Below are 17,365 nucleotides of genomic sequence, written 5' to 3'. Positions count from 1 at the left end.
CTTGTAGATAGAGCAATAGAAGACAGACTAGTGTCCTGCCTCCTTGGAGCTTATATTCTGGAAAGAGACTGTATTAAAAAGCATGTAATTAATAATTACAATTGCGGTACAGGATAAGTATAGCATACTAAGAGAAAATAAACCTGATGATGTGACCAAGACTTCAAGACTAGAAACGTCTGGCTGAGGAAGTGATGCTTCTGCTAAAACCTTGACTCTGTACATCCCTTGGCAGCCCAAATCATGACAATATAGGTGTGAAAAGTTGTCTCACTTACCATATACCTCCTAGTTTCAACTGGGTATACCTTTTCTCTCATGAGCTCACTGAAAATAATCTTACTAACTGAATCCTCTCACAGTCAGATTCACTCAGGCACACTCAACTGAAATCTGTCTACCTCGGGGTCTACATTTCTGCCTTACAATTTTGCTCCCAATATACAATCAGACAACATAGATGACTTCTAAACACACTTACTATGAATACTTAGGAGTATCAAAAAATATCCATTGGAGAACTTAAATAATCAAATATTTAATTGCCTCAAAATGTTTAAAAGGACTATACCACTTAGGTATCAAAGAAAGAAAAGATATTTTATAAAAGTAAGAATATTATCTATAGTATTCATTTGGTGTTCTTTATAGTCCATGAGCTACCATAGTTTAAAACAATAGCAAAATACTACAAATAAATTAGGGGGAACGAAGATGTAGAAACAGGATGCTCTATGAGCATAAGACAACAAAAACTAACTTTGTAATTTTCATCGGAACAGAAATTCTCACTCAATTTTACTTCAGTTTGGATTCAGGGAGGTTACATGGTCAGATTTAGAAAGCAAACAAGAAAACCTCAAATACGCAAATAATGCATTCTTCCATTTTGAGAAAATAGTATTATCACCCAACTATACTCCCAGAAAAATACTTTTCCTTGTATGACAAAACTCCATTTGCTGAAACCAAGTAGACTTGAGGGCAATATCAGCAATAAATATCTTTTTATATTATTAACAAATACAAAACCATCCAACGTACCTGCCTAATCGACTGTTCAAGTGATACAAAGCAGGAGGACTAACAGCAATATTTTAAAATATTGAGAGATTAAGGGGAGCAAAGAAAAAGCAGAGAGAGAAAACTAGAGTGTCTAAGGTAAGAGAATTGAAAGCCCTGGTTTACTCCATCTGAGAAACAGTTATAAAGAAATCCATAGGATTTTTTTTTAAAGCAACAATAATTTTAAAATATAAAAAAATGAACAAAAACAAGTAATCCGCATCTGATCAGCTTGCTGCACTTTGGAAAAGGCTTAACTTAAGCCAGTGTGGTGCTGAGATTTTCTTTTTTTTTTTTTTATATTATACTTTAAGTTCTAGGGTACATGTGGATAACGTGCAGGTTTGTTACATATGTATACTTGGGCCATGTTGGTGTGCTGCACCCATCAACTCGTTAGCACCCATCAACTTGTCATTTACATCAGGTATAACTCCCAATGCCATCCCTCCCCCCTCACCCCTCCCCATGATAGGCCCCGGTGTGTGATGTTCCCCTTCCCGAGTCCAAGTGATCTCATTGTTCAGTTCCCACCTATGAGCAAGAACATGTGGTGTTTGGTTTTCTGTTCTTGCGATAGTTTGCTGAGAATGATGGTTTCCAGCTGCATCCAGGTCCCTACAAAGGACACAAACTCATCCTTTTTTATGGCTGCATAGTATTCCATGGTGTATATGTACCACATTTTCGTAATCCAGTCTGTCACTGATGGACATCTGGGTTGATTCCAAGTCTTTGCAATTGTGAATAGTGCCACAATAAACATAAGTGTGCATGTGTCTTTATAGCAGCATGATTTATAATCCTTTGGGTATATACCCAGTAATGGGATGGCTGGGTCATATGGTACTTCTAGTTCTAGATCCTTGAGGAATAGCCATACTGTTTTCCATAATGGTTGAACTAGTTTACAATCCCACCAACAGTGTAAAAGTGTTCCTATTTCTCCACATCCTCTCCAGCACCTGTTGTTTCCTGACTTTTTAATGATTGCCATTCTAACTGGTGTGAGATGGTATCTCATTGTGGTTTTGATTTGCATTTCTCTGATGGCCAGTGATGATGAGCATTTTTTCATGTGTCTGTTGGCTGTATGAATGTCTTCTTTTGAGAAGTGTCTGTTCATATCCTTTGCCCACTTTTCGATGGGGTTGTTTTTTTCTTGTAAATTTGACTGAGTTCTTTGTAGGTTCTGGATATTAGCCCTTTGTCAGATGAGTAGATTGCAAAAATTTTCTCCCATTCTGTAGGTTGCCTGTTCACTCTGATGGTAGTTTCTTTTGCTGTGCAGTAGCTCTTTAGTTTAATGAGATCCCATTTGTCAATTTTGGCTTTTGTTGCCATTGCTTTTGGTGTTTTAGACATGAAGTCCTTGCCCATGCCTATGTCCTGAATGGTATTGCCTAGGTTTTCTTCTAGGGTTTTTATGGTATTAGATCTAACATTTAAGTCTCTAATCCATCTTGAATTAATTTTTGTATAAGGAGTAAGGAAAGGATCCAGTTTCAGCTTTCTACTTACGGCTAGCCAACTTTCCCAGCACCATTTATTAAATAGGGAATCCTTTCCCCATTTCTTGTTTCTCTCAGGTTTGTCAAAGATCAGATGGCTGTAGATGTGTGGTATTATTTCTGAGGACTCTGTTCTGTTCCATTGGTCTATATCTCTGTTTTGGTACCAGTACCATGCTGTTTTGGTTACTGTAGCCTTGTAGTATAGTTTGAAGTCAGGTAGCATGCTGCCTCCAGCTTTGTTCTTTTGACTTAGGATTGTCTTGGCAATGTGGGCTCTTTTTTGGTTCCATATGAACTTTAAAGCAGTTTTTTCCAATTCTGTGAAGAAACTCATTGGTAGCTTGATGGGGATGGCATTGAATCTATAAATTACCTTGGGCAGTATGGCCATTTTCATGATATTGATTCTTCCTATCCATGAGCATGGTATGTTCTTCCATTTGTTTGTGTCCTCTTTTATTTCACTGAGCAGTGGCTTGTAGTTCTCCTTGAAGAGGTCCTTTACATCCCTAGTAAGTTGGATTCCTAGGTATTTCATTCTCTTTGAAGCAATTGTGAATGGAAGTTCATTTATGATTTGGCTCTCTGTTTGTCTGTTACTGTTGTATAAGAATGCTTGTGATTTCTGCACATTAATTTTGTATCCTGAGACTTTGCTGAAGTTTCTTATCAGCTTAAGGAGATTTTGGGCTGAGACAATGGGGTTTTCTAAATATACAATCATGTCATCTGCAAACAGTGACAATTTGACTTCTTCTTTTCCTAACTGAATACCCTTGATTTCTTTCTCTTGCCTGATTGCCCCAGCCAGAACTTCCAACACTATGTTGAATAGGAGTGGTGAGAGAGGGCATCCCTGCCTTGTGCCAGTTTTCAATGGGAATTTTTCCAGTTTTTGCCCATTCAGTATGATATTGGCTGTGGGTTTGTCATAAATAGCTCTTATGATTTTGAGATATATTCCATCAATACCGAATTTATTGAGCGTTTTTAGCATGAAGGGCTGTTGAATTTTGTCAAAAGGCCTTTTCTGCATCTATTGAGATAATCATGTGGTTTTTGTCTTTGGTTCTGTTTATATGCTGGATTATGTTTATTGACTTGCATATGTTGAACCAGCCTTGCATCCCAGGGATGAAGCCCATTTGATCATGGTGGATAAGCTTTTTGATGTGCTGCTGGATCCGGTTTGCCAGTATTTTATTGAGGATTTTTGCATCGATGTTCGTCAGGGATATTGGTCTAAAATTCTCTTTTTTTGTTGTGTCTCTGCCAGGTTTTGGTATCAGGATGATGTTGGCCTCATAAAATGAGTTAGGGAGGATTCCCTCTTTTTCTATTGATTGGAATGGTTTCAGAAGGAATGGTACCAGCTCCTCCTTGTACCTCTGGTAGAATTCAGCTGTGAATCCATCTGGTCTTGGACTTTTTTTCGTTGGTAAGCTATTAATTATTGCCTCAATTTCAGAGCCTGCTATTGGTCTATTCAGGAATTCGGCTTCTTCCTGGTTTAGTCTTGGGAGAGTGTAAGTGTCCAGGAAATTATCCATTTCTTCTAGATTTTCTAGTTTGTTCGCGTAGAGGTATTTATAGTATTCTCTGATGGTAGTTTGTATTTCTGTGGGGTCGGTGGTGATAACCCCTTTATCATTTTTTATTGCGTCTATTTGATTCTTCTCTCTTTTCTTCTTTATTAGTCTTGCTAGCGGTCTATCAATTTTGTTGATCTTTTCAAAAAACCAACTCCTTGATTCATTGATTTTTTGGAGGGTTTTTTGTGTCTCTATCTCCTTCAGTTCTGCTCTGATCTTAGTTATTTCTTGCCTTCTACTAGCTTTTGAATGTGTTTGCTCTTGCTTCTCTAGTTCTTTTAACTGTGAAGTTAGAGTGTCAGTTTTAGATCTTTCCAGCTTTCTCTTGTGAGCATTTAGTGCTATAAATTTCCCTCTACACACTGCTTTAAATGTGTCCCAGAGATTCTGGTATGTTGTATCTTTGTTCTAATTGGTTTCAAAGAACATCTTTATTTCTGCCTTCATTTCATTATGTACCCAATAGTCATTCAGGAGCGGGTTGTTCAGTTTCCATGTAGTTGAGCAGTTTTGATTGGTTTTCTTAGTCTTGAGTTCTAGTTTGATTGCACTGTGGTCTGAGAGACAGTTATAATTTCTGTTCTTATACATTTGCTGAGGAGTGCTTTACTTCCAATTATATGGTCAATTTTGGAATAAGTGTGATGTGGTGCTGAGAAGAATGTATATTCTGTTGATTTGGGGTGGAGAGTTCTGCAGATGTCTATTGGGTCTGCTTGCTGCAGAGATGAGTTCAATTCCTGGATATCCTTGTTAACTTCCCGTCTCGTTCATCTGTCTAATGTTGACAGTGGGGTGTTGAAGTCTCCCATTATTATTGTATGGGAGTCTAAGTCTCTTTGTAAGTCTTTAAGGATTTGCTTTATGAATCCGGGTACTCCTGTATTGGGTGCATATATATTTAGGATAGTTAGCTCTTCCTGTTGAATTGATCCCTTTACCATTATGTAATGGCCTTCTTTGCCTCTTCTGATCTTTGATGGTTTAAAGTCTGTTTTATCAGAAACTAGTATTGCAACCCCTGCTTTTTTTTGTTCTCCATTTGCTTGGTAGACCTTCCTCCATCCCTTTATTTTGAGTCTATGTATGTCTCTGCATGTGAGATGGGTCTCCTGAATACAGCACACCGATGGGCTTGACTCTTTATCCAATTTGCCAGTCTGTGTCTTTTAATTGGACCATTTAGTCCATTTACATTTAAGGTTAATATTGTTATGTGTGAACTTGTTCCTGTCACTGTGGTATTTGCTGGTTATTTTGCTCGTTAGTTCATGCAGTTTCTTCCTAACCTCGATGGTCTTTACATTTTGGCATGTTTTTGTAATGGCTGGTACTGGCTGTTCCTTTCCATGTTTAGTGCTTCCTTCAGGGTCTCTTGTAAGGCAGGCCTGATGGTGACAAAATCTCTAAGCATTTGCTTATCTGTAAAGGATTTTATTTCTCCTTCACTTATGAAACGTAGTTTGGCTGGATATGAAATTCTGGGTTGAAAATTCTTTTCTTTAAGAATGTTGAATATTGGCCCCCACTCTCTTCTGGCTTGTAGAGTTTCTGCCAAGAGATCTGCTGTTAGTCTGATGGGCTTCCCTTTGTGGGTAACCCGACCTTTCTCTCTGGCTGCCCTTAAGATTTTTTCCTTCATTTCAACTTTGGTGAATCTGGCAATTATGTGTCTTGGAGTTGCTCTTCTCGAGGAGTATCTTTGTGGCCTTCTCTGTATTTCCTGAATTTGAATGTTGGCCTGCCTTACTAGGTTGGGGAAGTTCTCCTGGATGATATCCTGAAGAGTGTTTTCCAACTTGGTTCCATTTTCCCCCTCACTTTCAGGCACCCCAATCAGACGTAGATTTGATCTTTTTACATAATCCCATACTTCTTGCAGGCTTTGTTCATTTCTTTTTTTTCTTTTTTCTTTAGGTTTCTCTTCTCACTTCATTTCATTCATTTGATCCTCAATCGCTGATACTGTTTCTTCCAGTTGATCGAGTCGGTTACTGAAGCTTGTGCATTTGTCACGTATTTCTCGTGTCATGGTTTTCATCTCTGTCAGTTCGTTTATGGCCTTCTCTGCATTAATTATTCTAGTTATCAATTCTTCCACTCTTTTTTCAAGATTTTTAGTTCCTTTGCGCTGGGTACGTAATTCCTCCTTTAGCTCTGAGAAGTTTGATGGACTGGAGACTTCTTCTCTCATCTCGTCAAAGTCATTCTCCATCCAGCTTTGATCCGTTGCTTGCGATGAGCTGCGTTCCTTTGCAGGGGGCGATGCACTCTTATTTTTTGAATTTCCAGCTTTTCTGCCCTGCTTTTTCCTCATCTTTGTGGTTTTATCTGCCTCTGGTCTTTGATGATGGTGACGTACTGATGGGGTTTTGGTGTGGGTGTCCTTCCTGTTTGTTAGTTTTCCTTCTAACAGTCAGGACCCTCAGCTGTAGGTCTGTTGGAGATTGCTTGAGGTCCACTCCAGACCCTGTTTGCCTGGGTATCAGCAGCAGAGGCTGCAGAAGATAGAATATTCCTGAATAGCGAGTGTACCTGTCTGATTCTTGCTATGGAAGCTTCCTCTCAGGGGTGTACTCCACCGTGTGAGGTGTGGGGTGTCGGTCTGCCCCTAGTGGGGGATGTCTCCCAGTTAGGCTACTCAGGCGTCAGGGAACCACTTGAGCAGATAGTCTGTCTGTTCTCAGATGTCAACCTCCGTGTTGGGAGATCCACTGCTCTCTTCAAAGCTGTCAGACAGAGTCGTTTGCGTCTGCAGAGGTTTCAGCTGCTTTTTGTTGTTGTTGTTGTTGTTGTTTAGCTGTGCCCTGTCCCCAGAGGTGGGAGTCTACAGAGACAGGCAGGACTCCTTGAGCTGCTGTGAGCTCCACCCAGTTGGAGCTTCCCAGCCGCTATGTTCATCTGCTTAAGCCTCAGCAATGGCGAGCGCCTCTCCCCCAGCCTTGCTGTTGCCTTGCTGCGAGATCGCAGACTGCTGTGCTAGCAATGAGGGAGGCTCCGTGGGCGTGGGACTCTCCCGGCCAAGTGTGGGATATAGTCTCCTGGTGTGCCCATTTGCTAAGATCCTTGGTAGAGTGCAGTATTGGGGTAGGAGTTACCCGATTTTCCAGGTGTTGTGTGTCTCAGTTCCCCTGGCTAGGAAAAGGGATTCCCTTCCCCCTTGCGCTTCCCAGGTGAGGCGCTGCCTCGCCCTGCTTCAGCTATTGCTGGTCGGGCTGCAGCAGCTGACCAGCACTGATTGTCAGGCACTCCCTAGTGAGATAAACCCAGTACCTCAGTTGAAAATGCAGAAATCACCTGTCTTCTGTGTTGCTCGCGCTGGGAGCTGGAGACTGGAGCTGTTCCTATTCGGCCATCTTGCTCCGCGCCCCCCCATAGGATTTTATAGAATGATGAGTTCATAATATGAATATAGGAATGAATTTGACTGCACCAAAATTTAAAGCTTCTGATTTTCAACCCATATAAATTATCAACAGACAAGTATCTGTATAATCTATAATAAAGAATTATCTAAACAATATATGAAAAATTCTAACAAAAACATGAAGAAGAAAATGTGGAGAATGACAATTCAGAGTAAATACATGGCAAACACTGATAACAGAGAAATTACTCTTCTCCTTACATACTGGAAGTGTTGACTGATTTTGCTTCTATAGCAGGCATTAGAACATTATTAATTAATATTTAAAATGAACAAACACCTTAATCCAACAATCCCACTACTGGAGATTGTGCCTACAGAAATACTAGAACATGCATGTAAAAATGGGTATATTGAGATATGCAATGAATATTTCTAATATGGAAAAACTGAAACAAACTAAATAATCACCAAAAGAAGTATGGTTAAATAAATTTTGTTTGATTCATTCTATGGAAGTTAAAAAACAACAACACTGCAGAAGAAGCAAAAGATCAGGAATGCAGAGTTCTGTCTCTAGTAATGGTAGTGTATAATGTCGATCAAGCTCCCTGTGGCTTTAGGGATGGGAGATCTAGGAAGGCAGTGAAGAAGCCAGGCACAGTGAAAGGGCTAGAATCCAGGAGAACGAAACCGAGAGGAGAAGTTAGGTGACTAGGAATGCTTTGCTCTGAGGAATTCTACTGATTCTTGAAGAGGAGTCCAAAATTAAAAATAAGCAGTCAGCAGTCCTGACTTCCCTGAAGGGCTAGAAAATTGAAAATTGAAGACCAGAGCCAGCCAAGGGAAGGTACAATGGAACAGAATTTGTTTGTGTTCAGATCCCTAAAACCTATATTCTATGATTAAGGGTAAACTAAAAGTAGAACGGCCATCCCAATAACCAGAATACCAGCTTCCAATCATCCAAATCTCTGAAACTGAACTAAAGTAATTTACGATGGTAACTGCTCAAAGTACATACCAAAAGCAAATATAAATTCTCTGCAGAAGAAAATGTTATCCTAGGCCTCATAATATTTCTTTGATTTTTCTTATTAAAAAAAAATCAGGTACATGAAAATGCAAGAATGTTAAGAGTGAGAATTATAAGAAACACCACCAAATATATGGCTGGGCGCTGTGGCTCACACCTGTAATCCCAGCACTTTGGGAGGCCGAGGCAGGTGGATCACCTGAGTTCAAGACCAGCCTGACCAACATGGAAAAACCCTGTCTCTACTAAAAATACAAAATTAACAAGGCATGCTGGTGCATGCCTGTAATCCCAGCTATTTGGGAGGCTGAGGCAAGAGAATCGCTTGTACCCAGGAGGCAGAGGTTGCAGCAAGATGAGACAGCGCCACTGCACTCTACGCTGGGCAACAAGAGTGAAACTTCCTCTCAAAAAAAAAAGAAACACCACCAAAGATAAACAGACACACAAGAACAGGCAACACAGTGAACAGATAGACTTAAATTGCTATATGCTTATTAATGTGATCAAAGAGATGATGAATGGCTAAGACTACATATTTGGGGGTAGAGAATATGAAACTATATAAACAAAAGAACCAAACTGAAATTGTAGAGCTGAAAAATGAACAAAAATAAGAAATGAGCAAACAGTTAGCTAAGTTAAACACTAAAGAAGAGAAGTTGTTAAAATGTAGGTTAAAGGTAAATATCTAGAATGAAGCACAGATGGATAAAAAGACAGAAAATACAAGAAACAAGTGTAAATGAAACAGATATGGTGAAAGGTATAACACGTCTAACTGCAATCACTGAAAGAGAAGGAAAAGCAAGCGAGGGAAAAGCAAGAGCTGAAGAGAAACTGACTCAGATTTTTCCCAAATGGTGTAAGTCATTAAGCCACAGATTCAAGATGCACTAGAAGCCCAAAGTAGGATAAATACAAAGAATGCCACATCTTGGCACCTCATACTAAAATTGCTAAAAACCAAACAAAAGGCAAAGAAAAGACCACAAATAAAATGCTAACAACCTAGAATTTTACATGAACCAGGTAAAAATATCCTCCAGAAATCAAGGTGATTTAAAGAGATTTTCAAACGACAGAACTGAACATATCACTAAAAGGAAATACTAAAGGACGTTCTAATTCACATCAGCCTTAACTATGATGTCAAGGAAGTATGTTTTACCTTAAGAAAAAAGGAAAAAAGTTAATATGGGGATGTAACTATTTATATGTTCCAATGAAAGAACACAATTAGAGGAAAAATACTGGCAAGGAAAATTAAACTAGAAAAACAGGTGTCAGAATCTGATTATGACATTCAACTATTCAGCTATAGGTGGTTTTGCCACAATGCTTGTCATGGTGGGTGAAGGACAAGCAATCATGAATTTAAGAGAGGCACTGGTTTGCTAAGAAACGTCCACGTTTATCACTCTTAGCCATTCCACCACTTTCCTTTGGTTTAAAATCCGCTTTTTCAACAGTTCTAGGATTGTGGCATTAAATTAGATCTAAAACCTAGGTATTACTATTAGAAGTATTAGTAAATTCTTCAAGCTTTTGTATTTTCCTTCTATTCTTAAAAAATTTCATTTCTTATCCTTTGTCCTACGGCGGGGGAGGGTAGTAGGAAGCATTCAAATTTTTAGCACAGTAACTGATAGGATCATACGCTTTCAACATATCAAAAAATGTTCATTTCTGCCCCCAGCCTCAAGTAGCAGTTTCATGGTTTATCTACAGGAAACTCAACCATTAAGAACATGCCCTTCTGCTTTATTACAAGCAAACAATACATTACAAATATTCAAGGATAAAGTGAAAATATGGTACACACCAAATTGATATTGCACATAAAACATGTGTACAGAAAAACTACAAATTCCTTTTCCTGAGAAAAATCTAAAATAGGTACCTGAGCAAGCTCTTTCTGTTCATTCACCAGTCGGCCACAGCTAGCAATCATCTGGTCCAGGGCGTAGAGCCGATCTTCAAGCCCTTTAATGGCTTTCATATTCTGATTATCAAGTTTGGCAATAGTTTGACGGCATTCTGCTATAAATGGTCGAATAATCCTTGGATCAAGCTAAATGACAAGGAAACACATATGAATACAATTTTCAGCAAATAGTTTAAAATGTATTTCATGCTATTCTGACATACAGCTTAAGAGAGAAAATAAGTGATAAAAGACATAAAAAAGCAAAAGCATGGGTACTCTAAGTTATACTTTCATAAGAAGGTCAAGTACAGGATAAATATCATCCTAGACAACACTAAATTTACACTAGAATACATAATTAGGAATACAGTTTCAGGAATCACACATTTCAATCAGTGTTACAATTTAATCACTTCTCAGTATCTCTCAGAAAAAGGTATTTTCAATGTCAGCATAATATCATTAATTCTCTTATCAATGCAACTTCTCTTTAAAACATATAAACTTCTTTGGCAAACTTATCTCCCTCCTGGAGACAGAAGATAAAACTTCTTTATTCTCAATCTCTAGCTCCTCAACGAATCTGCTTGCTCAATTATGCTTTCTCACTCTTCCATCTCTCCTGTTCCCTGGCTTTAATTCTACACATTTGCTGAAATTCATGGAACCTATAAAATTTTCCAGTAATGCTCCTGGTCCCTTAAAAAAATATTTTACCTGGCTGCCTTTCCGTCTGCGTTTTCCATAAAAACCGCTCAGCCAAAAACTACCAATGACCTTGCTTCACTTGAGGCTCTTCAACAGTTAGCATGGCAGATAACCTTTTCCCAACCTTACAGGCTCTGGGAAGTTACTTCTACTGGTTCCTTCATAGCATCCTTTTCTGGCTCCTTTTGCTCTGTCTAATCTTTCTAAAATAGATGATTCAGAAGCCCATTTTTACTGTTCTCAATATGATTTCAGCATTAAGTATAACTTTTCTGGAGATAACTCCCAAGTCTACTTCAATCACTCATCAGTCTCACAAATTCTCAAGCTGTGTTTCTGTTTACTAATAACTACATGTGGGTATCAACCATGAAACCTTCTATTATTGACTTACTATGCTTGTTCCTAATAAACCCCCCAAATGACTTTCTTCTGCCCACAGAAAATATCCAATAAATGTAGAATACAACAAAAGCTTCATTGATCTGATATCAGAGAAAATCAAGCCTCTCATCTTTTCAAGCTGAAATGTCTATCATTTCAAGATAAACTGTGTTTTTCTATCTCTGATCTTTGTTCACAATTCTTATACTGTTTAAGTCAACCTCTCCTTCTATTTAAAGATCCTAGACAAATACTACCTCCTTCATGCTGCCTTCTCTAATCTCTACAGTTGAAAAAAATTGATTAATGCATAGTCTTGTACGCAGAGAACATACAAAAGCAATTAAAATTAAACTACTTTATTGTTATTATCAAAAATCCAGTGCAGTTAAATAAAAGGCTGCATGTCTAACACCACCAAAAAAATTAACAAAACCATTATTTCAGAATAGGCACCACTAGTTTTGCACAATGTTGTCTCAACTGAAACTTGTACATTTGTGAACATTTTCTCACTTTTCTCAATTTTGTGGTAACTGAGTCCAATGTGTATATATTTCTACACCCGAGTACTATGCAAATCAAAGCCTGGTTACAAATTATTAGAACGATAAAGATGAAAATTGGTTCAAATGTTCAACCTGGGCAAAATTACAATTATACATAAACTTAACATAGCAACAACTTAAACCAAAAACAAGGGCTCCGGAATACGACGTATCTGAACTAACTTAATTCATTGAAAGTATAACTGCACTGACAAACATAGGAGAGTATTTGATGATTCACTAAAAAGTTTGCATAACTTCCTAAAAAAAATTTTTTTTTGAGCCAAGTTCTGGCTCTGTTGCCCAAGATGGAGTGCAGTGGCATGATCACAGTTCATACTATAAGCTCCAGCGATCCTACGGCCTCAGCATCCCTAACTGCTGGGACTACAGGCATGTGCCGCCACAATCAGCTAATTTTTAAAACAATTTTTTGTAGACATGGGTCTCACCCTGTTACCTAGGCTGGTCTCAAACTCCTGGGCTTAGGCAATACTCCCACCTTGGCCTCCCAAAATGCTAGGATTATAGGCATGAGTCACCGTCCCCAGCTGACTTCCTAAAATTTCACTGCACTTAATATTTTATTCCATTTGTCCACAGGTAATAAAAATCTTTGAAGAAATGTTTTAGATTACATATATTTAAACCACAGAATCTCATTAGTAATTATTTAGCCAATTTTGAATAATTAACAGGCAGTGATACACTGATTTTTATTCTTGGGCTCTTTGGCATCTACAAAGGCTAATATTATTTTTAACTGAGAAAAAAACTATAAAACAAAGTTTCTTACACTCTCTCTTAAGTCTCCCACCTTTAAACCCACTCCCCTACATAGATTCCTTAAAATCACAAGTTGTCTGAAAGAAATGCTAAAGCTCAATAAATTATGCAGGCATTAACCTAGACAGTTTAGAAATGTGCTAAATGCAAACGCTTCCAATTATTAATCGTCGGAAACACAAATCAGTGTGCCTTCTGTAGTATAATCTGAAACAGAACACTCAAGCATAATCTTAAAACCAGGTCAGTGGCTCACACCTGTAATCCCAGAACTTTGGGAGGCTGAGCCAGGCGAATCACCTGAGGTCAGGAGTTCAAAGCCAGCCTGGCCAATATAGCCAAACCCTATCTCTACTAAAAAATACAAAAATTTGCTGGGCGTGGTGGCAGGCGCCTGTAATCCCAGCTACCCGGTAGGTGAAGGCTGCAGTGAGCCGAGATCGTGCCACTGCACTCCAGCCTGGGTGACAGAGCGAGACTTCATCTCAAAAAATAAAAACAAAAAAAAGAGTCTTTTTAGCAAGAATACACTAAAATCTAAAAATGTGAGTCTACAAAAATGCAGCAACAATTCTAAATTTTTTCTGATAGATAAAATGGGGGAAAAACAATAATTCACAAAACTAGCATCTCTTAATCCACAAAAATATAAAACTAGGAATCCCATGTTAAGTGACTTATGGATGACAGAGGTAGTAAATGAATGTCAATGCCCAGATTTGAGCCCCTGTGATTACAAATCCTAATTTCCAAAATACCAATGTCTTGACTAATTTCCCGAGAAAGACATTTTAATTTGGCAGTTGAAAATACATGATACAAATACTGCTACAATTGGAATTAATCTGCAAAAACGATAGATTTAAACTGAATTTCCTTTTACGGATAAAAAATCTTGGCATATGTTTTTATTACTTCATTGGCAAACAGCGCTATTGCAATCAGATATCAAGTAGGTTAGTTGTTTTGGACACCTGTTTAATAAAACAGGCGTAAAAAACCATCTCCAATCAGAGAGAAATCTCATACTCAGTTCATCTTCAGAAATGCCACTAGTGTTATCAAGAAAAAGTATAGTACTCCTGAGAGGAGAAAAATATTGATCTAATAAAAACATCAAGGCAAAATGCCATTCATTATGCAATACATCACATTTATAGATCATGTATTTTGTAAAATATAAATAAAAATATATACATAAATTTTTCCAAAATGGATTTTAATTGCTTTAGAATATATATTGTTTTATTTCAAACATTTATTTTAAACTCTGGCGTACACGTGCAGCATGTGCTGGTTTGTTACATAAATGTGTAAATGTGTGCCATGGTGGTTTGCTGCACAGATCATCCCAGCACCTAGGTAATAGGCCCAGCATCCAATAGCTACTCTTCTTGATAGAGCAAGTAATAAAAAAATCTAATGGGCATATGCAACTAGTGAGTATAGGCACCACTTTAAAGTCATGTTAGGCACCATTATAGGCACCACTTTAAAGTCATGTTAGCTAATTTTGAAACAAACAAGAATAACCAAATAAAAGCTTGTATTTTGCTTTTGTAATATAATGGTCATGTAAAATATCACAAAGACTTCAGATGTTGTTGCTATGCCTATTCAAAGTAGCATTAACCTCTAAAAAGAAAAAAGCGATTGCTTAGTAATAACACTATAGCTATTTTCTGAAGGTATAAATATTTCTGACATTTATTTATTCATTCATTCATTAGAGATGGAGTCTCACTATGTTGCCCAAGCTGGTCTTGAATTTCTTGCCTCATGTGATCCTCTCGCCTCAGCCTCCCAAGTCACTGGGATTACTGGTACAGGCCACTGTGCCTGGTTGACTTTTCATTAAGTCAGAGGATCACTGTTCCTTTCCTTTAGTCATACAAAGTGAAAAAAATCTATGACTCTGTGAGATTTCACACTAAACATGGAAATACAAAGCCGATTTCAGGTTCTCTTCATATATATAACTCTGTTCTGACATCTGGCACAGTTTAATTATAGAAAATATGACAGGCCAGGTGCAGTGGCTCATGCCTGTAATCTCAGCACTTTGGGAGGCTAAGGCAAGAGAACTGCTTGAGCCCAGGAGTTTTGAGACCAGGCTGAACAACATACGAAGAAGACCCCATCTGTGCAAACAATGAAAAAATTAGCTGGATGTGGTGGTGTGTGCCTGTGGTCCCAGATACTCAGGAGGCTGAGGTGGGAGGGTTGCCTCAGCCTGGGAGGTAGAGGCAGCAGTGAGCTATAATCATGCCACTGTACTCCAGCCTGGGCGACAGGGTGAGACCCTATCTCAAAAAACAAAACAAAACTAAACAAAATATCTCAATTATTCTGATCACAATCATGTAAGTGATTATCTACAATCATAAATGGTATTTTCAGGCTACTACAAAGTCAATAGTTTAAGCAGGAACACTAACTTTCATTCATTTTTGGCAGTGATCAATCTTTGCATAACATATTACATACTTCTCTGACAAACATGTCTTAATGGAAAGAAATGCTTAGCCTATAGAATGTCATCAAGAAACTGGACACTGAAAGAATTACAAAACTTAGATTTTTAGTTTTCCATTTTACTGTATCCTATACCTTTAACAGCAATGTATGTATTCTTTTTTAGGCATCCCAATGTGCTATCCTGCTCTAAATAGTGAATCAAAGATGAACTCTTTTTCGACTGCGTGCTCCTTGAAAAGTTTAACTATTTTTAACAATTATCTTTTGACAACAGCAGTCTTCACAACATTATTTAATATTTCTGTAACAATGAAACATGCCCCATCAACTTCCTTCCTGGTGTCAAAGATTTTGCATCAGTTTACGGATCAGATATGAAGGGATATTTATTCCTCAGGTTTAAAAGGTTTTCAGGTGTGCTGGAGAAGACCTTAATCCAAATTACAAGCTCACTATAATTATAAAATACAACTAAAAACACAGTATCTACGTTTCAAATTTTAAAGATCTCAGGCAGATGCAGTACTTAAAATTTCTTCTTTAAAAGTCAGAAAGAGGTTGCCTCTAAGGAAATGGTGACTGGAAAGAGTCACAAGGGGACTTTCTGGGCAATCAAATTTTCAGTATTTTAATTTGTGTGGTGGTTATTCCTTGCATGAACCACTCAAGACCTGTACAGTTTACTGTATGTAAATTATTCTTATTGCACTAGAAATCTTCCTATTAATCTCAAATAATCTTCACAAATTTATAATCAATTCATAAATAAAATTATGAATTAATTTGATTCAACCTATGTTAAAAGTTTCACTCCAAGGCTCACTAATTTCTACTAAAAGGTAATACCCATTCTCTCAGTACATAAAATATTTAGGATAGTAAAATGACAACAGAAATATCAAATTAACATTACTTACCCTGCTCATAGAATCAAAGCACTTCCTGACCAAAGATTCCACATCATTAGGTCTATCTTGAACATTTATCCAGTCTAACAAAGAAACATTAAAAAAGGGCAGATCACCATCTTTAGTGTCTATCGTAGTTTCATCTTGCTGATGAACAGTACTTTGACAAGATTCCCTAATCTCTTTGCCACTTTCAGCATCTGTGGTATCTGGGGACACGTGTTCCACTGACTTGGGAAGTGAGGTTAACAAAGATTGGTTAGTTGTTCTAGGCATATCAGGAGAGAGCACCAGTTCAGTGGATCTTTTCATCTCAGCTTTTTCCGTGCCTTCATGTTCAGGTAAAGAATCCAGTCTTCCCAAACATTCTCTGTAACTATGTCTGGTTAGGCACTCCAATAGTGGAATCTTGGCCATTACTGAAACTGCAGTTCCTAAACTTAAAATACAAAAGATCTGTCAGTAAAACTATGAGACTGCTCTAGTTAGGAATTAGCATGTTTGAATGAAATCACATATTATTACATACACAAATGTCACCACCTCTCCATAACATTATACATACATAAACTAGTCTATGAGTTAGCTATTCACTAAAAGAAGTCTAGTTTAGCAGAGAGAGGCTATCATTAATACATTAAAATATCACTCTAGGGCCGGGCCTAGTGGCTCACACCTGTAATGCCAGCACTTTGGGAAGTGAAGGCCAGCAAATCATTTGAGGTCAGGAGTTCGAGACCAGCCCGGCCAACATGGCAAAGCCCCATTTCTACTAAACATACACAAATTAGCCGGGTGTGGTGGCAGGCACCTGTAATCCCAGCTACTCGGGAGGCTGAGGCACAAAAATCGCTTGAACTTGGGAGGCGGAGGTTGCAGTGAGCTGAGATGGCGCCACTGCACTCCAGCCTGGGTGACGGAGCAAGGCTCCATCTCGAAACAAAAACAAAAACAAACAAACAAAAAACACTCTAAAGTAAAGCTAGCTATATTAAAGAAGTGAACACTAGGCTTTTATAAAACCTTAAAGATAACAAATTTAAATTTAC

General features: G+C 38.1%; 1 protein-coding gene across 4 annotated transcripts in view; it reads right to left on the bottom strand.

Annotated features, from left to right (window-relative positions):
* LOC105463388 (RB1 inducible coiled-coil 1) overlaps positions 1-17,365 on the bottom strand; it is a 96,150-nt gene that overhangs the window by 37,971 nt on the left and 40,814 nt on the right. For all 4 annotated transcript variants that reach the window (XM_071068246.1, XM_011710449.3, XM_011710451.3 and 1 more), the window contains 2 exons: positions 16,326-16,755; positions 10,478-10,648 (listed from right to left, as the gene is read on the bottom strand). In XM_071068246.1, coding sequence (XP_070924347.1) covers positions 10,478-10,648; positions 16,326-16,755 — 601 coding nt within the window. The remainder of the gene's footprint in view (positions 1-10,477; positions 10,649-16,325; positions 16,756-17,365) is intronic.

Source organism: Macaca nemestrina, chromosome 8, assembly GCF_043159975.1.
Source record: "Macaca nemestrina isolate mMacNem1 chromosome 8, mMacNem.hap1, whole genome shotgun sequence".
NCBI lineage: Eukaryota > Metazoa > Chordata > Mammalia > Primates > Cercopithecidae > Macaca > Macaca nemestrina.
This window is presented reverse-complemented; position numbering and strand designations above follow the sequence as displayed.